This window comes from Pseudophryne corroboree, chromosome 4 (assembly GCF_028390025.1).
Source record: "Pseudophryne corroboree isolate aPseCor3 chromosome 4, aPseCor3.hap2, whole genome shotgun sequence".
In the NCBI taxonomy this organism is placed as follows: Eukaryota; Metazoa; Chordata; class Amphibia; order Anura; family Myobatrachidae; genus Pseudophryne; species Pseudophryne corroboree.
In genome coordinates this window covers 793,430,083-793,449,163 of record NC_086447.1, presented here as the reverse complement: position 1 = coordinate 793,449,163, position 19,081 = coordinate 793,430,083, and the positions used below count along the sequence as shown (strand labels likewise).

Here is a 19,081-nt window from a genome sequence, read left to right as displayed (position 1 = left end):
ACTCAGCCCAGGTTGCTGAACTGGTCGCCCTAACCAGAGCATGTGAATTGGCTAAGGGCAAATCAGCCAATATCTACACCGACTCTAGATACGCATTCGGGGTAGTCCATGATTTCGGAGCCCTATGGCGCCTCAGAAATTTCATGACGGCAGCTGGTACACCGGTAGCGCATGCAGCTCACATCAAAAGGCTTCTAACAGCGATACAGGAACCCGACAGAGTGGCTGTTATCAAGTGTAAAGCACACACATATAGTCAAGACCCAGTATCACTTGGTAACAGCCGAGCAGACGAAGCAGCTAAGTTAGCAGCTGGTACCCCCAGACAGACAGACACCACACAATTGATGGTATTTAATACCATCAACACACAGAAGTTGTGTGAAATGCAAAATTTGTGTTCCACACAGGAAAAGGCAGTCTGGAAGGCAAAGGGATATGGCCAGGAGTCCTCAGGACTCTGGACGGATGGACATGGTAAACCGGTGGCCCCCAGAGCGTACCTTCCATGTTTAGCTGAGGCAGCTCACGGGCTGACTCATCTGGGCAAGGAAGGAATGTGCAAGTTGGTAAGAGCATATTGGTGCGCCCCAGGATTTTCATCTCATGCGAGTAAGAGAGCAATGTCATGCCTTACCTGTTTGAGAAAGAACATCGGAAAGGCAATACCAACAGAACCATCTCATATCCCACCTACAGGCGGCCCTTTCCAGGTAATACAGATTGACTTCATTCAATTACCCCCTTGTCGAAATTTGAAATATGTACTTGTTTGTATAGATGTATTCTCAAATTGGGTCGAAGCATTTCCTGCGGCCACAAATACCGCTATGTTTACTGCTAAGAAAATTGTGCAGGAATTTCTAAGTAGATATGGTATCCCTAGAATAATTGAAAGTGATAGGGGTACCCATTTTACAGGTGATGTCTTTCAAGGAATGTGTAAGTTGATGGGAATTGATAGCAAGCTGCACACTCCATACCGTCCACAGGCGAGTGCGAAGGTGGAAAGAGTGAACAGCACTATTAAAAATAAACTGAGCAAAGTTATGGCAGAGACAGGATTGACATGGCCAGAAGCTTTACCCATTGTACTGTACAGCATCAGAACCACTCCCAGGTCCCCTCTTAATCTGTCTCCCTTTGAAATCTTGTTTGGTCGACAACCGCATGTTATGATTAACCCTCAGGATGATTTGAAGTGTAACAATGAAGTGACTGTAAAATACCTGACTAACATGAGTAAACAGTTAAGGAATCAAAATGATAATTTGAAGTTGGTGATTCCTGATTTACCAGATAGTAATTGTCATGACATTGAACCTGGGGATTATGTAATGATACGGAATTTTCTACGCTCAGGTTGCCTTATTGACAGATGGGAAGGACCATACCAAGTCTTATTGACTAGCACTACAGCATTGAAGGTTGCCGAGAGAGAGACTTGGGTTCATTCGTCCCATTGTAAGAAGGTTGCTGATCCAGAGAGGTCCCGTGATAAGGAACAGACGGTAGAGGAAGTTGTATCACTGGAGTGTCTGTTCCAGGAGGACTGAGGCGGCACCTGAGCATTGAAAATCACAAGATCAAAAGCAGTTGTCGATTCCCTGTTCCCTTTTATTGTTTTTCTCCACTTCCCATCCCCTCTCCCTCAAATTATTTTTCCCCCTTCTCATTCTTCTTCGTTTCCTCCTATAAGATGGACTTGCCCCAAGAGACTGTGATCCGGATTTTCCTGTTGACCATGATGTTGACCAGAGCAGTCTGTTCCGGCGAGAGTACCATGGAGGTCGAGAGAGGTTCTGGAATGGGTTCTGATGACAAAGATGGAGGCGTAGTTTTCCAAGAACAACTTAACCAACAAGTAAAGGCGAGTATCAGAAAACGATCCGATAGCATTGACAATAGAAGGAATTGTGAAGGATTGTTAGCTGAAGAAAACTGTATCTGTAGGCTCTGTGACAACGTAGTTGAGGATGGGTGCATTAAGAAATGCCAATCCAGTTTTAATATCCACATGGACCGGCATCCATTGAGTGACTATCACTCCTTAGTGGGTAGTGTGTTAAATCAAACAGATTGTTGGGTATGCTCTCAAGTACCTCAAGGTCACAGCAAATCAGGGCTAGTACCATTTCCTTTAACAATAGGGGAGGTACTTGAGCTAAAGGGTGGGAGACCGGTGGACAGGAGGTTTAATATCTCCAGTCCTCCTAGTTTGAAGCTCCACCAATATCATGTGGATAGATCCCTAATATGTTTTAACATTACCAATCCCCGAAAGCCGGGAAGTTGGGAAGTGTCATGGAGCAACCAAACCATGACCTTTTCATATAGAGCAGATAGAATGCCTACAGATACAGAGCTTATACGCCTCATAGCCAGTAGAGAAAAATCTTTCCGATATAGGTATACCCTAGGAAGTAGGATTACGAGAGTTGGAGAGGTATCACCAGGATACTGCGCACATATCGTACAAACTGATACGTGTACTAAACAGATGGGAGAATTAGGGTTAGGAGATTTCACATGGAAGATGTGTAATATGGTTATGTCCTACTCCGTCCCATATGTTCTCCCCGATGATGCATATTTCATATGCGGGAGGAAGGCGTATAAGTGGCTTGCCCCAAACTCTGAAGGATTGTGTTATATTGGAAAAGTACTGCCTGAAGTAATGACTGTATCACATGCCAAAATGAAAGATATACACCGTGTTGCCCAAGCTCCTTATACTCACACTCATTACGAGCACGTAGTTAAACGGCACCTGATAGAAAGAACAGAGCATCCGGCCTCTGACATGATCCATGAATCCACCGGGATTCAGTTTCTAATCGCGTTAGATTTCACTCGCACCGCCAGAGGAGTGTTGAATTATAAATACATATCTGCGCTCGCAAATTTGTTAGATAATATCACTGAAATGTATGATGACACGTTTAGGTATACTGGAAGAGAACTTCAAGCTTATAAAACAGAACTGGTCCAGCATAGAATGGTTCTCAATTACCTCACAGCAGTGACAGGCGGATATTGCGTCACACTGGCAACGCAGTACGGCGTGAAATGTTGCACATATATTACGAATAGTACCGAGGACCCGGTCGAGGTCATAGACCAAAAGATGGACGATATTCTCCAATTGAAGTGGGAATTTCGCAGGAGACACAATCTCACTCTTGCTGCTGTAGGTAATAAGCTGACTGGTTGGGTGTCATGGTTGAACCCGCGAAATTGGTTCTCTGGTTTAGGAGAATGGGCTCAAGGAGTCATAATGGATGTTGGGAAGTTTCTTCTATGTATCTTAGGTGTTGTCATATCCATTGGCTTGATATTTAGATGCGGTCAGGCTTTAATGAAGTGCAAACGAAGTACCAGGGTGATGAGTTTAAGGAGTGAGGAAACTGTAATTCCAATGGATTTGATTTATGACCCAAATGTAGAAACAATGATGTGATGAAAATGCGATTTCTACGGTCCGTTTCTTTCACCTGTTTTCTGGTTTTTCCAAGGTAAAAAGACCCACTTTTGACGAGGAATTTGATGATCCGGTATACAGACAACTGATGGATTAAAGAAGAAGTTTTGACAACCTTATACACAGATATTTGATGAAAAATGCCATAGACCCCCAGTTTCCCTAGAAATTTTAAAATTACGCTAGCCCAACACTTTTGTAAGCCTATGGACATTGACAAAGCTTTTTGCCCACACGCCTTTTGGCAAAAGCACAAAGAAGACTGCATTCAACAGACACCGAACAAGACTTCAACCGACAAATGTTCATTAACCTGACATAGAATACCACTGCATTTTCCGTAATTATGTCTTTTCTTCATCTCTACAACCTTCAGGTAATGACACACATAGGCGATAGGGAATACAGGCACAGATATCAGCAATCACATATTCCCCCATTCATGTATCATCAACTAAAATGTGCTCCCCCATTTTGTTACAACCACAGCCGAAAAGAGCTCGGTAAAGTTTGACAGCCCATCCACAGACCCGTACCACGGGATAAGAAGGAATTCAAATGTATACTTCGCAATACCTCGAAGCTTGATTTAAAACACGTACGGCACGATGATACATGACCCCCCAAACATGGATTCATACACACATGCTTCTAGTATCCCACTAGGTCATACCCTCTTCACACCTTCTCCTCTCTCCTCCCTTACCCAACCATGGAAATATATTAACCCCTGACATATATTTTTCTCTTTTTGAAATGTTTTAGGAAGTGGCAGTTATTGTTGACTGCCAAAGGGTGGACTGTCAAAGTCAGAAAAATATCACTATGCACACTGCCATATTTGCACCTCATATGTGTCCCTGCTGCGCATGCGTGCGCTCTCCCGTGCGTGCGCATACTCGCTGTTACAGGCACCCGCGGGCGCACGGTATGCGCATTTACGGTAGAGATTGTATGCGTCTAGCGGGCGACTCTTTCGTTACATATTTTCACCATATAATGTATTTTGTAGATTATGGTCCCTTTGATAGAATCTGAAAGTATGGTTAATGTAGAATGTTCATGTACAGAGAAATCCCTCTTTGTTTGATACGAAGGGTCAGACAGGAGTAATACAGTGGTGTTTAGTATCCATCGGAAGAGTATTTAATTAGCAATATTCCGGTGTTGGTTTGAAGCGAATTAATCGCTCGTGCGAATAGTTATGGACATAAGAAGTTTATGTCTATTTACTATTATTTGCACTTACTTATCCATGCGGCGGGAAACCTAGTTTCCCACCCACCTGAGTAGTTGGAAATTGTCACAGCCCACCTGTATGAATCAACCTATGACCTTTTGTTATAATGCGAGGAGGAATTCCTGTGTCCAATGAACAATGAGATTGTAGGGACCATTGAATTGTATTGTGTGTGGGGCATAAATAGACAAGCCGATCACATCCAGCTCACTCTTCAACGGTTCTCATTGCTGATAATCGGGAGCTGGATGTCCAGAGGCGCATGCGATCGTTCCCCTTTGTGCGTAAGTTTTTCTCCGCAATCATATTGTCTTCCTTGTTATTCTGAGCCATATCTCTCCATATCTCTCTCTCTCTCCTCCTTCTCTCGTATTCTCTTAAACGTAATAGTATTGTATTGTATTTCCTGTGTAGTTATCTGGTTAGTTAGTCTATGTTATATTGTAGTGTATGACTTGTATTGTATTAATTCTTTTGCAAGTATAACATTCATAATATATATATAAGGCGTTGGACCCTAAGCCCAGGTATCTGTGTATTTCTCATAGTGTTAAGTATTTTCAGAGCGTCGGTGACGCTCGAACAGCTTTTAAGATAAGCAGGCTACACAAGGTTGCATCTACACTCTATCATTACACTAAGGTTTTGCTGTATAATACGTTGTTTATGGTTTAGATATAAAGGTTTAACATTGTGAGCGTCTGCGCCGCTGGTGATCTCCTCGTGGTCCCGAGCGTCCGCTACGCTATAGCGAATCATTACGTTAGTCGGCAGCCAAAAGCGTGCCTGCCTGTGATCTCTTGGCCGTGAGCGAACGTGACGCTTGAGCGTCTCGACCACGGCTAAGCGATTGTTACGCAACGTGCGTACCCTTACGGTACTCCATACGTAAATAGCGTACAGTGTTCTTAGACCTCATAAAGGGTTTTATATAAGATAAATATTTAGCTTTATCACCTTATATAAGTGTTTTTCCCCTTATAGCTGCTGTATAGTTAATACTGCGCCTAATTAGTGCCCCCCTCTCTTTTTTTTAACCCTTTCTGTAGTGTAGTGACTGCAGGGGAGAGCCAGGGAGCTTCCCTCCAACGGAGCTGTGAGGGAAAATGGCGCCAGTGTGCTGAGGAGATAGGCTCCGCCGCCTTATCGGCGGCCTTATCTCCCGTTTTTCTATGTATTCTGGCAGGGGTTAAATGCATCCATATAGCCCAGGAGCCGCCGATTTTCCGGACCTCTTCTGCCTTCTGGCTCTGTAAGGGGGCCGGCGGCGCGGCTCTGGGACCCATCCAAGCTGGGCCTGTGATCGTCCCTCTGGAGCTAATGTCCAGTAGCCTAAGAAGCCCAATCCACTCTGCACGCAGGTGAGTTCGCTTCTTCTCCCCTTAGTCCCTCGATGCAGTGAGCCTGTTGCCAGCAGGTCTCACTGAAAATAAAAAACCTAAACTAAAACTTTCACTAAGAAGCTCAGGAGAGCCCCTAGTGTGCACCCTTCTCGTTCGGGCACAGAGATCTAACTGAGGCTTGGAGGGGGGTCATGGGGGGAGGAGCCAGTGCACACCAGATAGTCCTAAAGCTTTCTTTAGATGTGCCCAGTCTCCTGCGGAGCCGCTATTCCCCATGGTCCTTACGGAGTCCCCAGCATCCACTTAGGACGTTAGAGAAAATAATTTGTGCCAAAAACATTCTCATAAAAAAAAACACACTTTGAAGGTAAGGAAATTGTTTTCGTTACCAGTGGTAACTACTACAGTCAGAGGTATAGCATATACTTACGGTATTGTGACCTTTTGCTCTACGACCAAATGTGTACTCTAGTGCTAAGGTGGGTTTTGGAGCTTCATCCCTATGACAATAATAAAAAAAACAATAATAATAATAATAAAAAATATACACTTTCTGCTGGAAGCTGTTCTTGAATACCCCTGCCTTAAAGTGATCCTTTAGAGCAGGGGTACCTTTAGGGCAGGGTTATTCAACATTTGGCCTTCAGCTGCTTTGGAACTACACACACCAGCATGCCCCCCTGCCACCATTTTGCTATTGGGTGATGTTCCATGATGCACGGGACAACTACACAAATTCAAACAACACACTTCTCCAAAATACCAAGATTTTAGTGGATCTTAAGGTATAGGGTAAGGCATTGCTACTAAGCAATTAAGTTTTCATATAAGAACAATTTCTTAATAGACCAGTTTAAAAGGAAAACATTTTTTTTTAAAGCGTGTGATGCACGGGACTTTATGTTCACTTTCTGAAGAGCATGCTAAAATTGTGGCATGCTGGGATGTGCTGTTCTACATCAGCTGAATGACTACGTGTTGAACACCTCAGCTTTAGGTTATCAGTAAATCTCAGAAAGCCAATGTATGGGATAATTCTTTCCTCTGTGACACCGCCATTATACTTTGTCAAGGCATACAGAAATGAGAAAGCCCTTTTTAAGTGACCCTGTCACTCACACACCGTGCAGGATGTCATTCTGTGAGCTAAACCAATATTCAGCTTACTAGGAACTAGTGATGTCAAAGAGGCATCCATAGAAGTACCAACACCTCAACCAATAATAAAAAAAAAAAGCAATGACAGAAAGCAAATAAGGAGATTTAAGGTAGACTTACTATAGTTAAATCTATTTCTGCTAGGTACACTGGATTCCACAGGGAATACATCGGGGGTGTAGAGTTGGATCTTGATCCGAGGCACCAACAGACTAAAGCTTTGACTGTTCCCAGGATGCACTGCACCGCCTCCTCTATAACACCGCCTCCGGGCACTGGAGCTCAGTTTCGTTAACCAGTACAATGCAGTAGCAGGCAAAAGACGGCAGATGTTAGTCACATAGAACTACATTCTCACGACAGGAGAAGGGACCAGCAGCTAATGCCATACAAACCCAAAGAGGCTAAGAGCGTCAGAGTGGGTGCCCTGTGGAATTCAGTGTACCTCGCTGAAAGAGATTTAACTATGGTAAGTCTCCCGTAAATCTCCTTTTCTGCTCGTGCTACATTGGGATTCCACAGGGAATACATCGGGGATGTCCTAAAGCAGTTCCTCATGGGATGGGATGCACCGTAGCAGGCACAAGAACTCGGCGTCCAAAGGAAGCATCCTGGGAGGCGGAAGTATCAAAGGCATAGAACCTAATGAACATGTTCACTGAGGACCATGCCGCCGCCTTGCACAACTGTTCAGCGGACACGCCACGGCGGGCAACCCAAGAAGGTCCAACAGACTGAGTAGAATGGGCTTTGATAGCAGCAGGAGCTGGTAATCCAGACTGCGCATAGGCTTGTGCAATTACCATTCTAATCCATCTGGCCATGGTTTGCTTATTCGCAGGCCAGCCACGTTTGTGAAAACCAAAAAGTACAAACGGGGTATCTGACCTCCTGATAGAGGCAGTCCTCTCCACGTAGATACGGAGAGCCCGTACCACATCCAAAGACCGTTTTTTGGAAGACAAACCAGAAAAGATAAAGCCGGAACCACAATCTCTTGGTTAAGATAGAAAGACGATACCCCTTTGAGTAGATAACCAGGGCGAATTCGAAGAACTGCCCGGTCACGGTGAAAAATAAAAAAGGGGGGACGACACGACAAGGCACCTAAGTCCGACACCCTTCTAGCAGAGGCAATAGCCAGAAGAAACACGACCTTCAGCGTAATGCATTTAAGGTCCACAGACTCAGTAGGTTCAAATGGAGATTTTTGTAGGGCATTTAAGACAACAGACAGATCCCATGAAGCCACAGGAGTGACATAGGGAGGCTGAATCCGTAAAAATAGGATTTTAATTACCTACCGGTAATTCTTTTCTCGTAGTCCGTAGATGATGCTGGGGTCCACATTAGTACCATGGGGTATAGATGGGTCCACTAGGAGCCATTGGCACTTTAAGAGTTTGAGAGTGTGGGCTGGCCCCTCCCTCTATGCCCCGCCTACCAGACTCAGTCTAGAAACTGTGCCCAAGGAGACGGACATCTTCGAGAGAAGGCTTTTACACAGATAGTGGCGAGATTCACATCAGCTCACACACAAGGCAACCCAAACTAACTAGCTTGAAACATCAGCAACAGCTGAACAGGTTACTTACCAAGTAACAAAACAGTACTTACCAAGAACTAAGCAGTACTGAACTAAATAACCACTGCAGGATCATGAAGCGCTGGGCTATGGACTACGAGAAAAGGATTTACCGGTAGGTAATTAAAATCCTATTTTCTCTTACGTCCTAGAGTTTGCTGGGGTCCACATTAGTACCATGGGGATGTACCAAAGCTCCCAGAATGGGAGGGAGAACGCGGAGGCTCCTGCAGAACCAATTGACCAAACTTTAAGTCCTCAGAGGCCAAAGTATCGAACCTGTAGAACTTTGCGAACATGTTCGACCCCGACCAAGTAGCTGCTCGGCAGAGTTGTAATGCCGAGACACCCCGGGCAGCAGCCCAAGAAGAACCCACCTTACGAGTAGAGTGGGCCTTAACAGACGTAGGACACGGCAAGCCTGCCGTAGAATACGCATGCTGGATAGTGAACCTGATCCAGCGAGAGATCGTCTGCTTAGAAACAAGACACCCAATTTTCTTGGGATCATACAGGACAAACAGAGAGTCCGACTTTCTGTGACGAGCAGTCCTCCTCACATAGATCTTTAGAGCCCTTACAACATCCAAGGACTTTGATGAAATTGAGGAGTTAGTTGCGACTGGTACCACAATAGGTTGGTTGATATGAAATGCCGACACAACCTTCGGAAGAAACTGCTGAAGTGTCCGAAGCTCAGCTCTATCTTGGGCTTTAACATGACAAAGCCCCCAACTCTGATACATGTCTAGCAGAAGCTAAGGCCAACAAAGTGATAGCCTTCCACGTGAGAAACTTGAGCTCAACCTCCTGTAGAGGTTCAAACCAGTCCGACTGGAGGATCTGCAACACCACGTTGAGATCCCAGGGCACCGTAGGCAGCACAAAGGGAGGTTGGATGTGCAGAACTCCCTTCAAAAAAGTCTGAACCTCAGGAAGGGCAGCCAACTGTTTTGGAAGAAAATGGATAGGGCTGAAATCTGGACCTTTATGTATCCTAACCTCAGGCCCATAACCACAACTGCTTGCAGGAAGAGGAGAAAACGTCCCAGTTGAAACTCCACCGCAGGAAACTTCTTGGACTCACACCAAGATACATATTCTTTCCAAATACGATGATAATGTTTTGACGTTACTCCTTTCCTAGCCTGTATCAGGGTAGGAATAACCTTGTTCGGAATGCCCTTCCGAGCTAGTATCTGGCGTTCAATCTCCATGCCGTCAAACGTAGCCGTGGTAAGTCTTGATAGGCGAACGGCCCCTGTGGCAGCAGGTCCTCCCGAAGAGGAAGAGGCCTCGGCTCTTCTAGCAGTAGATCCAGAAGATCCGCGTACCAAGCCATTCTTGGACAGTCCGGAGGAATGAGGATTGCCTGAACTCTTGCTCTCCTTATGAGTTTGAGGACTCTTGGAATGAGTGTAAGTGGAGGAAACACGTACACCGACTGGAACACCCATGTAGTCATTAGGTACGCCCCAAAGATCTGTTACCTCCTTGTACACCTCCAGATGGAGATCCCACTCCCCTGGGTGGAAGTCGTGTCTGCTGAGGAAGTCCGCTTCCCAGTTTTCTACTCCCGTAATGAAGATCGCTGACAGCACCAATGCGTGTTTGTCTGCCCAGAGGATGATTCTTGTTACCTCTGACATTGCAGCTCTGCTCTTCGTTCCGCCCTGTCAGGTGATGTAAGCCACTGTCGTTACATTGTCCGACTGCAGTTGAATGGCCCGATTTCTCAGAAGATGGGCCTCTCGGAGAAGACCGTTGTAGACGGCTCTTAGTTCCAGAATGTTTATCAGCAGGACGGCTTCCAGACTTGATCACCTTCCTTGGAAGGTTTCCCCTTAAGCGACCACGCCCCAGCCTTGGAGACTTGCATCCGTGGTTAGAAGGATCCAGTCCTGAATCCCGAACCTGCGGCCCTCCAGGTGGTGAGGTAATTGCAGCCACCAGAGGAGTGAAATCCTGGCCTTTGGTGACAGACGTATTCTCTGGTGTATGTGAAGATGGGATCCCGACCACTTGTCCAGGAGATCCAGTTGGAAGGACCAAGCATGAAACCTCCCGTACTGCAGGGCCTCGTAAGAGGCCACCATCTTCCCCAGAAGGCAAATGCACTGATGAACCGACACCCGGGCTGGCTTCAGGACATCCCGGACCATTGTTTGAATCACCAATGCTTTTTCCTCTGGAAGAAACACCCTCTGCACCTCCGTGTTGAGGATCATTCCCAGGATGGACAACCTCCTGGTTGGTTCCAAATGTAATGTTGGAAGATTAAGGATCCAACTACGTTCCCTGAGGAGCTGGGTCGTTAGAGCTATGGACCGTAACAGCTTCTCCTTGGATGATGCCTTTATCAGCAGATCGTCCAGATATGGAATTATGTTCACCCCCTGTCTGCGGAGGAGAACCATCATTTCCGCCATCACCTTGGTGAACCCTCGGTGCTGTGGAGAGGCCGAATGGCAGGGCCTGGAACTGAAAATAACAGTCCAACAGTGCGAATCGTAGATAAGCTTGATGCGGCAGCCAAATCGGAATATGGAGGTATGCATCCTTGATATCCAGGGATACCAGGAATTCCCCCTCCTCCAGACCTGATATCAATGCCCTTAGAGACTCCATTTTGAACTTGAACTCCCTCAGAAAGGGGTTTAGTGAATTTAAGTTCAGAATGGGCCTGACCCAACCATCCAGTTTTGGTACCACGAAAAGGTTCGAATAGTAACCCGTGTTTTGCATTTGTGGAAGGACTGGTACAATGACCTGTGCCTCCACCAACTTCTGGGTGGCTTTCTGTAGGGTAGCCCTGTCTGCCGGCAAAGCTGGCAAGCCCGATTTGAAGAACCAATGAAAAGGGAGATCTTGAAATTCCAGCCGGTACCACTGGGACACAATGCCCAGGGGTCCAGGCTGGACGACACCCAGAGGTGACTGAAATGTCTGAGTCTCGCCCCCACCGGCCCTACCTCCAGGCCGCGCTGTCCACCGTCATGCGGAGGACTTTGGCGTACCTGAAGCAGGCTTCTGTTCCTGGGAAACCGTGGCAGAAGGTTTCTTGGATTTTGGACTGCCACCTCTAAAGAAGGTGTTGGACGTTTTGGCCTTTCTCGGTTTAGTAACGCGAAAGGACTGTGATGCAGGTGAAGAAAAAGGTTTTCTTTGTAGCAGGAGCTGCTGAGGGAAGAAAAGGGGACTTACCAGCTGTAGCCGTGGAGATCCACGCATCCAGCACTTCCCCAAAGAGAGCCTGACCTGTGTAGGGTAGGGTCTCCACACCTCTCCTGGATTCCGCGTCGGCAGACCACTGGCGCAGCCACAGTCCTCGACGAGCCGAGACAGACATGGAAGAAATTCCTGCTGCCATCGAACCCAGGTCTTTCATGGATTCCACCATAAATCCTGCAGAATCCTGAATGTTACAATTCAACGTCACACTTATCCACTGTATCCAAATCCTCAAGTAATGTGCCTGACCACTATACGATAGCTTTGGAAATCCATTCACAGGCAATAGTAGGTCGTAGTATCGCCCCTGAAGCCGTGTATCTGGATTTGTGCGTAGTATCAATTTTGCGATCAGACGGTTCCTTTAAGGCGGTAGATGCTGGAACCGGTAAAACCACCTTTTTCGAGAGTCTGGATACAGATGCATCCACTATGGGTGGATTTTCCTATTTATTTTTATCCTCCTCCGGGAAGGGGAAAGCAACCAGAACCTTTCTAGGGACCTGAATTGTTTTCTCTGGGTTTTCCCATGATTTTTAAAAAATAGCATTTAATTCTTTGGACGCAGGGAAGGTTAGCAGAGGCTTTCTTATTATCAGTGAAGTAAGCCTCCTCAACCTGCTCTGGAGTTGTGTCAGCAATATTCAACACATCTCTAATAGCCTCTATCATCAACTGCACCCCGTTAGCAAGAGATGTGGCCCCCATGAGCACATCCCCATCACCGTCTGCCGTGTCAGAGTCGGTATCCGTGCTGTCTTGCATAATCTGGGCAAGAGCGGTCCTGAGGTTAACAGAACCAGACCAAACTGCCATAGAATTCTGTAAAACCGGAGTTGCAGATTCATTCTGAGCAACCCTAGTAGAAATCTGAGAAATCATAGTTTTGATAGAGGATAACCACTCAGGCTCCCTTGCTGGTATCTGCGCTACAACAGTGCAATCCTGATTACATGGGATGAGATCATCCTGAGAGGACATATCCTCAGCCGCATATGACACAGAATCCCTGGACATAGCTAACAGGAGACCCCAAACACTCCACACACACACAGGGAAGGCTAAACAGAGTTTCCCCCCTGAGAATGGCAAGAGAGACACAGAGATTGGAGCCAACCCACACACAGCGCTGTTTTGATAAAGGACACTCCTTACCAGCGCCCACTGTGTACTGTAATAGTTACACAGTACTAATTGACCGCCTCCCCCCCCCTCCCTTCAGCAAACCCCTGGTACCGCACAGGATAGCTGGAGTTGCTTGGAGGTACAGCTCTGTCAGCGTCTGTGTACAGAAACTGCAGACAGGAAAATGGCGCTGAACGCTGCTGGGTCCGCTCTGAGGAGAAGCTCTGCCCCTTGAAGATGGCGCATCTTCCCGTACAAATTCTTTATACTGGCCTGAGGATTCCGTCACTAGGCGGGGGATTCCGTCCCCTGTGAGCATCTGAGTACGGAGGATTCTGACGCTAGCCTGGGGATTCAGGCTCTGGTTAGCGTCTGTGACCAGTGTAGGGTATTAAGCATACTTGCCTACTCTCCCGGAATGGCCGGGAGGCTCCCGAAAATCGGGTGACCCTCCCGGCCCCACGGAAGAGCAGGCAAGTCTCCCGGAACCAGGTGTCACCCTGCCCGTCCGCCCACTTACTGTGTAAAGTGGGCAGTCCGGGCAGTTGATGACGCGATTCTTGCTGAATCGCGTCATCATAGCCACGCCCCCTGCAGTGTAATGCCGGGGATCGCGGCATTACAGAGCGGGGGCGTGGCTTAAAGGATGTGCCGTGGTAACTCCGCCCCCGTCCCGCCCCTGATCCGCCCCCGTCCCACCTCTGGTCCACCTCCTCCCCACGTCACAGCCTGCCCCTGCCCCCCTGCTGAGCCGACCTGGCTGCTCTCTCCCGCAGAGAGCAGCCAGAATGTCGGCAAGTATGGTATTAAGATGCTGGCTCAGGACGCCCCTCATAGTGACAACACTGTGTACCGCTGAGCCTTCCCAGAGCGCAGCCCCTCAGAGCTGCACTCCTACCCTTGTGCCGCCATATCTCATCATCTTCTGATCTTCTGGCTCTGTAAGGGGGTGGCGGCATGCTGCCAGGGTGAGCGATCCTTTGTGGCGGGGAACGTTCGATCCCCTCAGGAGCTCAGTGTCCTGTCAACGGAGATAGTGGCTCAGACCCCGCAGGGTGGACACTACTCCCTCCCCCTAAGTCGATCGAAGCAGGGAGGCTGTTGCCAGCAGCCTCCCTGTAAAATAATAAACTCTAAAATAAACTATTACTAAAGAAGCTCTGGATAGCTCCCCTAGCTGTGACCGGCTCCTCCAGGCACATTTTCTAAACTGAGTCTGGTAGGAGGGGCATAGAGGGAGGAGCCAGCCCACACTCTCAAACTCTTAAAGTGCCAATGGATCCTAGTGGACCCGTCTATACCCCATGGTACTAATGTGGACCCCAGCATCCTCTAGGACGTAAGAGAAACACCATGAGTGAAACTATGAACGTCAGGAATAGACACAATTTTTCTCTGACAAGGCAGATATATGATCCTTGAGGGAGGCCAGACGAAGACCTAAATCTAGGCCTTGCTGCAGATAAGCCAAAAGCCTGGAAGTTCTGAACGAATAGGCATCATAATTCTTAGTAGCACACCATGTGAAGTAAGAGTTCCAGACCCTGTAATAAATCCGTGCAGAAGCCGGTTTGTGGGCCTTCAACATAGTTTGAATAACCGCCTCAAAGAATCTGTTGGCCCTCAGGAGTGAAGCTTCAAGAGCCACGCCGTCAAAGACAGTCTGGACCGGATAGACACACAAGGACCCTGAACGAGGAAGTCTGGGCGTTGAGGAAGTAGAATAGGACACTCTATCGATAGACCCTGTAGGCCCCACTTGTCCACTAGGAGTTGAAATACTTCTGGATGAAGGCTCCACTCTCCGGCGTGTACATCCTGACGACTGATATGGCTGGCAGAGGGCATTCCACCCGATGAAGAATCTTTGACACTTCCATCATTGCCATGCGGCTTCGAGTGCCGCGTTGATGATTTATGTACGCCACCGTGGTGGCGTTGTCTGACTGTACTTGAACAGGCCTGTACAGTACCAGATGCCGAGCCAGTTTCAGAGCATTGAACACTGCCCGCAGTTCCAGAATGTTTATCGGAAGGACAGACTCCTCCCTGGTCCACCGACCCTAAAGAGAGTGTTGCTCCAACAGCGCACCCCAACCGCTCAGACTGTTATCCGTCTTCAGAAGGACCCAGTTGGAGAACCAGAAGGGACGACCCCTGCTCAATCGTTGGTCCTGCAGCCACCAGGTCAGTGACAGACAGACCTCCGAAGACAAGGAGATCATTTGAGACCTGATCCGGTGAGGCAGGCCGTCCCACTTGGCAAGAATCAGTTTCTGCAGAGGGCGGGAATGAAATTGAGGATACCCACCATGTCGAAAGCAAACACCATGAGGCCTGGTACTTGCATCGCCAAGTGTATCAACACACGCGGACGAGAGAGAAAGCAACGTATCTTGTCCTGAAGCTTCAGGACTTTCTCCTGTGACAAAAACAACCTCTGGTTGTGAGTGTCCAACAACGCTCCCAGATGCACCATGCTCTGGGCAGGGACCAGGGATGATTTCTTCCAGTTGATGAGCCACCCGTGGGCTTGCAGAAACTGGACCATCAGATCCAGATGACGGAGTAGAACTTCTGGGGAATTGGCCAGGACCAGCAGGTCATCCAGATACAGCAGGATCCGGATGCCCCTACAGTGGAGTGGATTCGTCATAACTGCCATGACCTCGGTGAAAACTCGCGGAGCCGTGGTCAGACCAAACGGTAAGGCCCGGAATTGGTAATGTAGATTGCCAATAGCAAACTGCAGGTATTGCTGATGTCACATGGCAATAGGGATATGCAGGCAAGCATCCTGTAAATCCAGGAATACCATATAGTCCCCTGGTTTCAAAGTCAGGACAATAGAGCGAAGGGTCTCCATACGAAACTTGGAGACCCTCACAACCTTGTTCAAAGATTTGAGGTTGAGAATGGGCCGGGAAGAACCATTTGGTTTGGGGACTAGGAACAGCGGTGAATAGTACCCCCTGCCTCTCTGAGCCAGAGGCACCGGCACTACCACTCCGGTGTCCAGGAGGGATTGTACCACTAAACGGAGAGTTGCTGCCTTCACCTGAGGGATGCCCGTCAGGCAACAGCGAGAAGGAGGACGTGTCTTGAAGGATACAGCATATCCGTGAGTGACGACTTCCCGTACCCAAGCGTCTGAAGTGGTCTTCAACCATACCTGGGTGAACTGTAGAAGTCGGCCTCCCGCCCTGGGATCCCCCAGGGGGAGGCCCACCCCGTCATGCCGCAGGCTTGTCAGATTTGGAAGCCGGCTGACGGGCAGCCCAGGCACGTTTAGGCTTGGGCTTGGTGGTTTTGGAAGTGCGAGACTGTTTCGGGTACACCTGACCCTTTGCTTTACCCGGAGAGCGAAAGGAACGAAAGGAAGTACTCTTAGCCTTCGGGGCCGAAGTAGTACTAGGTAGACATGCAGTCTTAGCAGACGCCAAGTCAGCGACAATCTTATTGAGATCCTCACCAAAGAGAATGTTTCCTTTAAACGGGAGCATCTCCAGGGTTTTCTTAGAGTCCAAGTACACCCACCAGGACCGCAACCAGAGAATACGGCGAGCCAAAATGGATGTCATAGCAGCCTTGGCCGCCAGAACACCTGCATCGGAAGCTGCTTCTTTAATGTTATGAGATGCCGTGACAATATAAGAGAAACATTGTCTGGCATGTTCAGAAAAATTGGACGGAAACTCAGCCTCTATTTTCTGAGCCCACGCCTCAATAGCTTCTGCGGCCCAAGTAGCCACAATGGTGGGCCTATGAGCTGCCCCTGCAAGGGTATAGATAGCTTTTAAGCAGCCCTCCACACGCTTATCCGTCGGCTCCTTGAGAGAAGTGGCGGTAGTGACAGGCAGAGAAGATGACACCACCAGCCGAGCGATTTGCGAATCCACCGGCGGTGGAGTTTCCCAATTTTTACTCAATTCTGCCGCAAGGGGATAACGGGCTAGCATTTTCTTGTGCGGGGTGAATTTATTTCCTGGGTTTTCCCAGGATTCCTGACGTAATTCAACCAAGTGGCCAGAATGAGGTAAAACCAATTTAGTAACCTTCTGACGTTTGAACCTGTCCGGTTTCTTAGATGTAGTAGCAGGCTCAAGATCATCATCAATCTGAAGAATGAGCCTGATAGCCTCTAATAGATCAGGAACATCCACCTGTGAAAAAGATTCCCCATTATAAACGCCATGATCAAAGTCTGTGGGGTCAGTATACATGCCATCTTCATCGGAAGAGGTATCCGGAACATGCGTGGATTGAGAGGAAGTAACAGCCCGCTTAGAGAACTTCTTAGGATTAGTCTTAGGCGGGCGAGGGTCAGGAATACGTTTATCCAAAGAGTTATTCAAGTGCTGTAACTGAGTGGACAGAGAATCTGTCCATGGCGGATTAACCGCAGGGACCATATAAGGCTGATAAGGCACAGGAGGTCCCATAGGGGGCGCAAGTCTAGTTACCAGCGTATTCTGTAAATTAGAAAAGGCAGAACAAGGCGGGCCCTGATGTGCCCCCGTTGTTACAAACTGACCGGGGGGTACAGAACCCACAAAACCTGAACCCTCTGCAGCCATGTTATCCTCAAATGCATCTGGGACATCATAACCGCGCACAGCGGAATCAGCCCCAGAACCATCGCCCTCTGTAGCTGACATGATATGAAAGCGTAAACCACGGGCGACACAGTACAATATCAGCAGATATAATACCTAACACAAACCTCCCGTGAAGTGACAGCACAAACAGAGGATTTATGAGGTAAAATGTGACTGAAAAACACAGAGAGAAAATAAGATTTTACTCACCGGTAAATCTATTTCTCGTAGTCCGTAGTGGATGCTGGTACTCCGTAAGGACCATGGGGATTAGCGGCTCCGCAGGAGACTGGGCACAACTAAAGAAAGCTTTAGGACTACCTGGTGTGCACTGGCTACTCCCACTAAGACCCTCCTCCAGACCTCAGTTAGGATACTGTGCCCGGAAGAGCTGACACAATAAGGAAGGATTTTGAATCCCGGGTAAGACTCATACCAGCCACACCAATCACACCGTATAACTCGTGATACTATACCCAGTTAACAGTATGAAATATAACTGAGCCTCTCAACAGATGGCTCAACAATAACCCTTTAGTTAGGCAATAACTATAAACAAGTATTGCAGACAATCCGCACTTGGGATGGGCGCCCAGCATCCACTACGGACTACGAGAAATAGATTTACCGGTGAGTAAAATCTTATTTCTCTAACGTCCTAAGTGGATGCTGGGACTCCGTAAGGACCATGGGGAATAGCGGCTCCGCAGGAGACTGGGCACAAAAGTAAAAGCTTGAACTAGCTGGTGTGCACTGGCTCCTCCCCCTATGACCCTCCTCCAAGCCTCAGTTAGATTTTTGTGCCCGAACGAGAAGGGTGCATGCTAGGTGGCTCTCCTGAGCTGCTTAGAGTAAAAGTTTATTTTAGGTTTTTTATTTTCAGTGAGTCCTGCTGGCAACAGGCTCACTGCATCGTGGGACTAAGGGGAGAAGAAGCGAACTCACCTGCGTGCAGAGTGGATTGGGCTTCTTAGGCTACTGGACATTAGCTCCAGAGGGACGATCACAGGTTCAGCCTGGATGGGTCCCGGAGCCGCGCCGCCGGCCCCCTTACAGAGCCAGAAGAACGAAGAGGTCCGGTGAAATCGGCGGCAGAAGACGTTCCTGTCTTCAACTAAGGTAGCGCACAGCACTGCAGCTGTGCGCCATTGCTCTCAGCACACTTCACACTCCGGTCACTGAGGGTGCAGGGCGCTGGGGGGGAGCGCCCTGAGACGCAATAAAAACAGAAATACCTTAGGATGGCAAAAGAAATACATCACATATAGCTCCTGGGCTATATGGATGTATTTAACCCCTGCCAGTTTTCCAGAAAAAAGC

The 19,081-nt window shown here is 48.0% G+C and overlaps 1 protein-coding gene across 4 annotated transcripts in view; it reads right to left on the bottom strand.

Moving 5' to 3' along the window:
* Positions 1-19,081, bottom strand: part of DYNC2LI1 (dynein cytoplasmic 2 light intermediate chain 1) — a 378,136-nt gene that overhangs the window by 204,108 nt on the left and 154,947 nt on the right. For 3 of the 4 annotated variants that reach the window (XM_063918338.1, XM_063918340.1, XM_063918339.1), the window contains exon 4: positions 6,495-6,564. The exons of the other annotated variant lie outside the window; for it this stretch is intronic. In XM_063918338.1, coding sequence (XP_063774408.1) covers positions 6,495-6,564 — 70 coding nt within the window. The remainder of the gene's footprint in view (positions 1-6,494; positions 6,565-19,081) is intronic. 4 annotated transcript variants of the gene reach the window in all.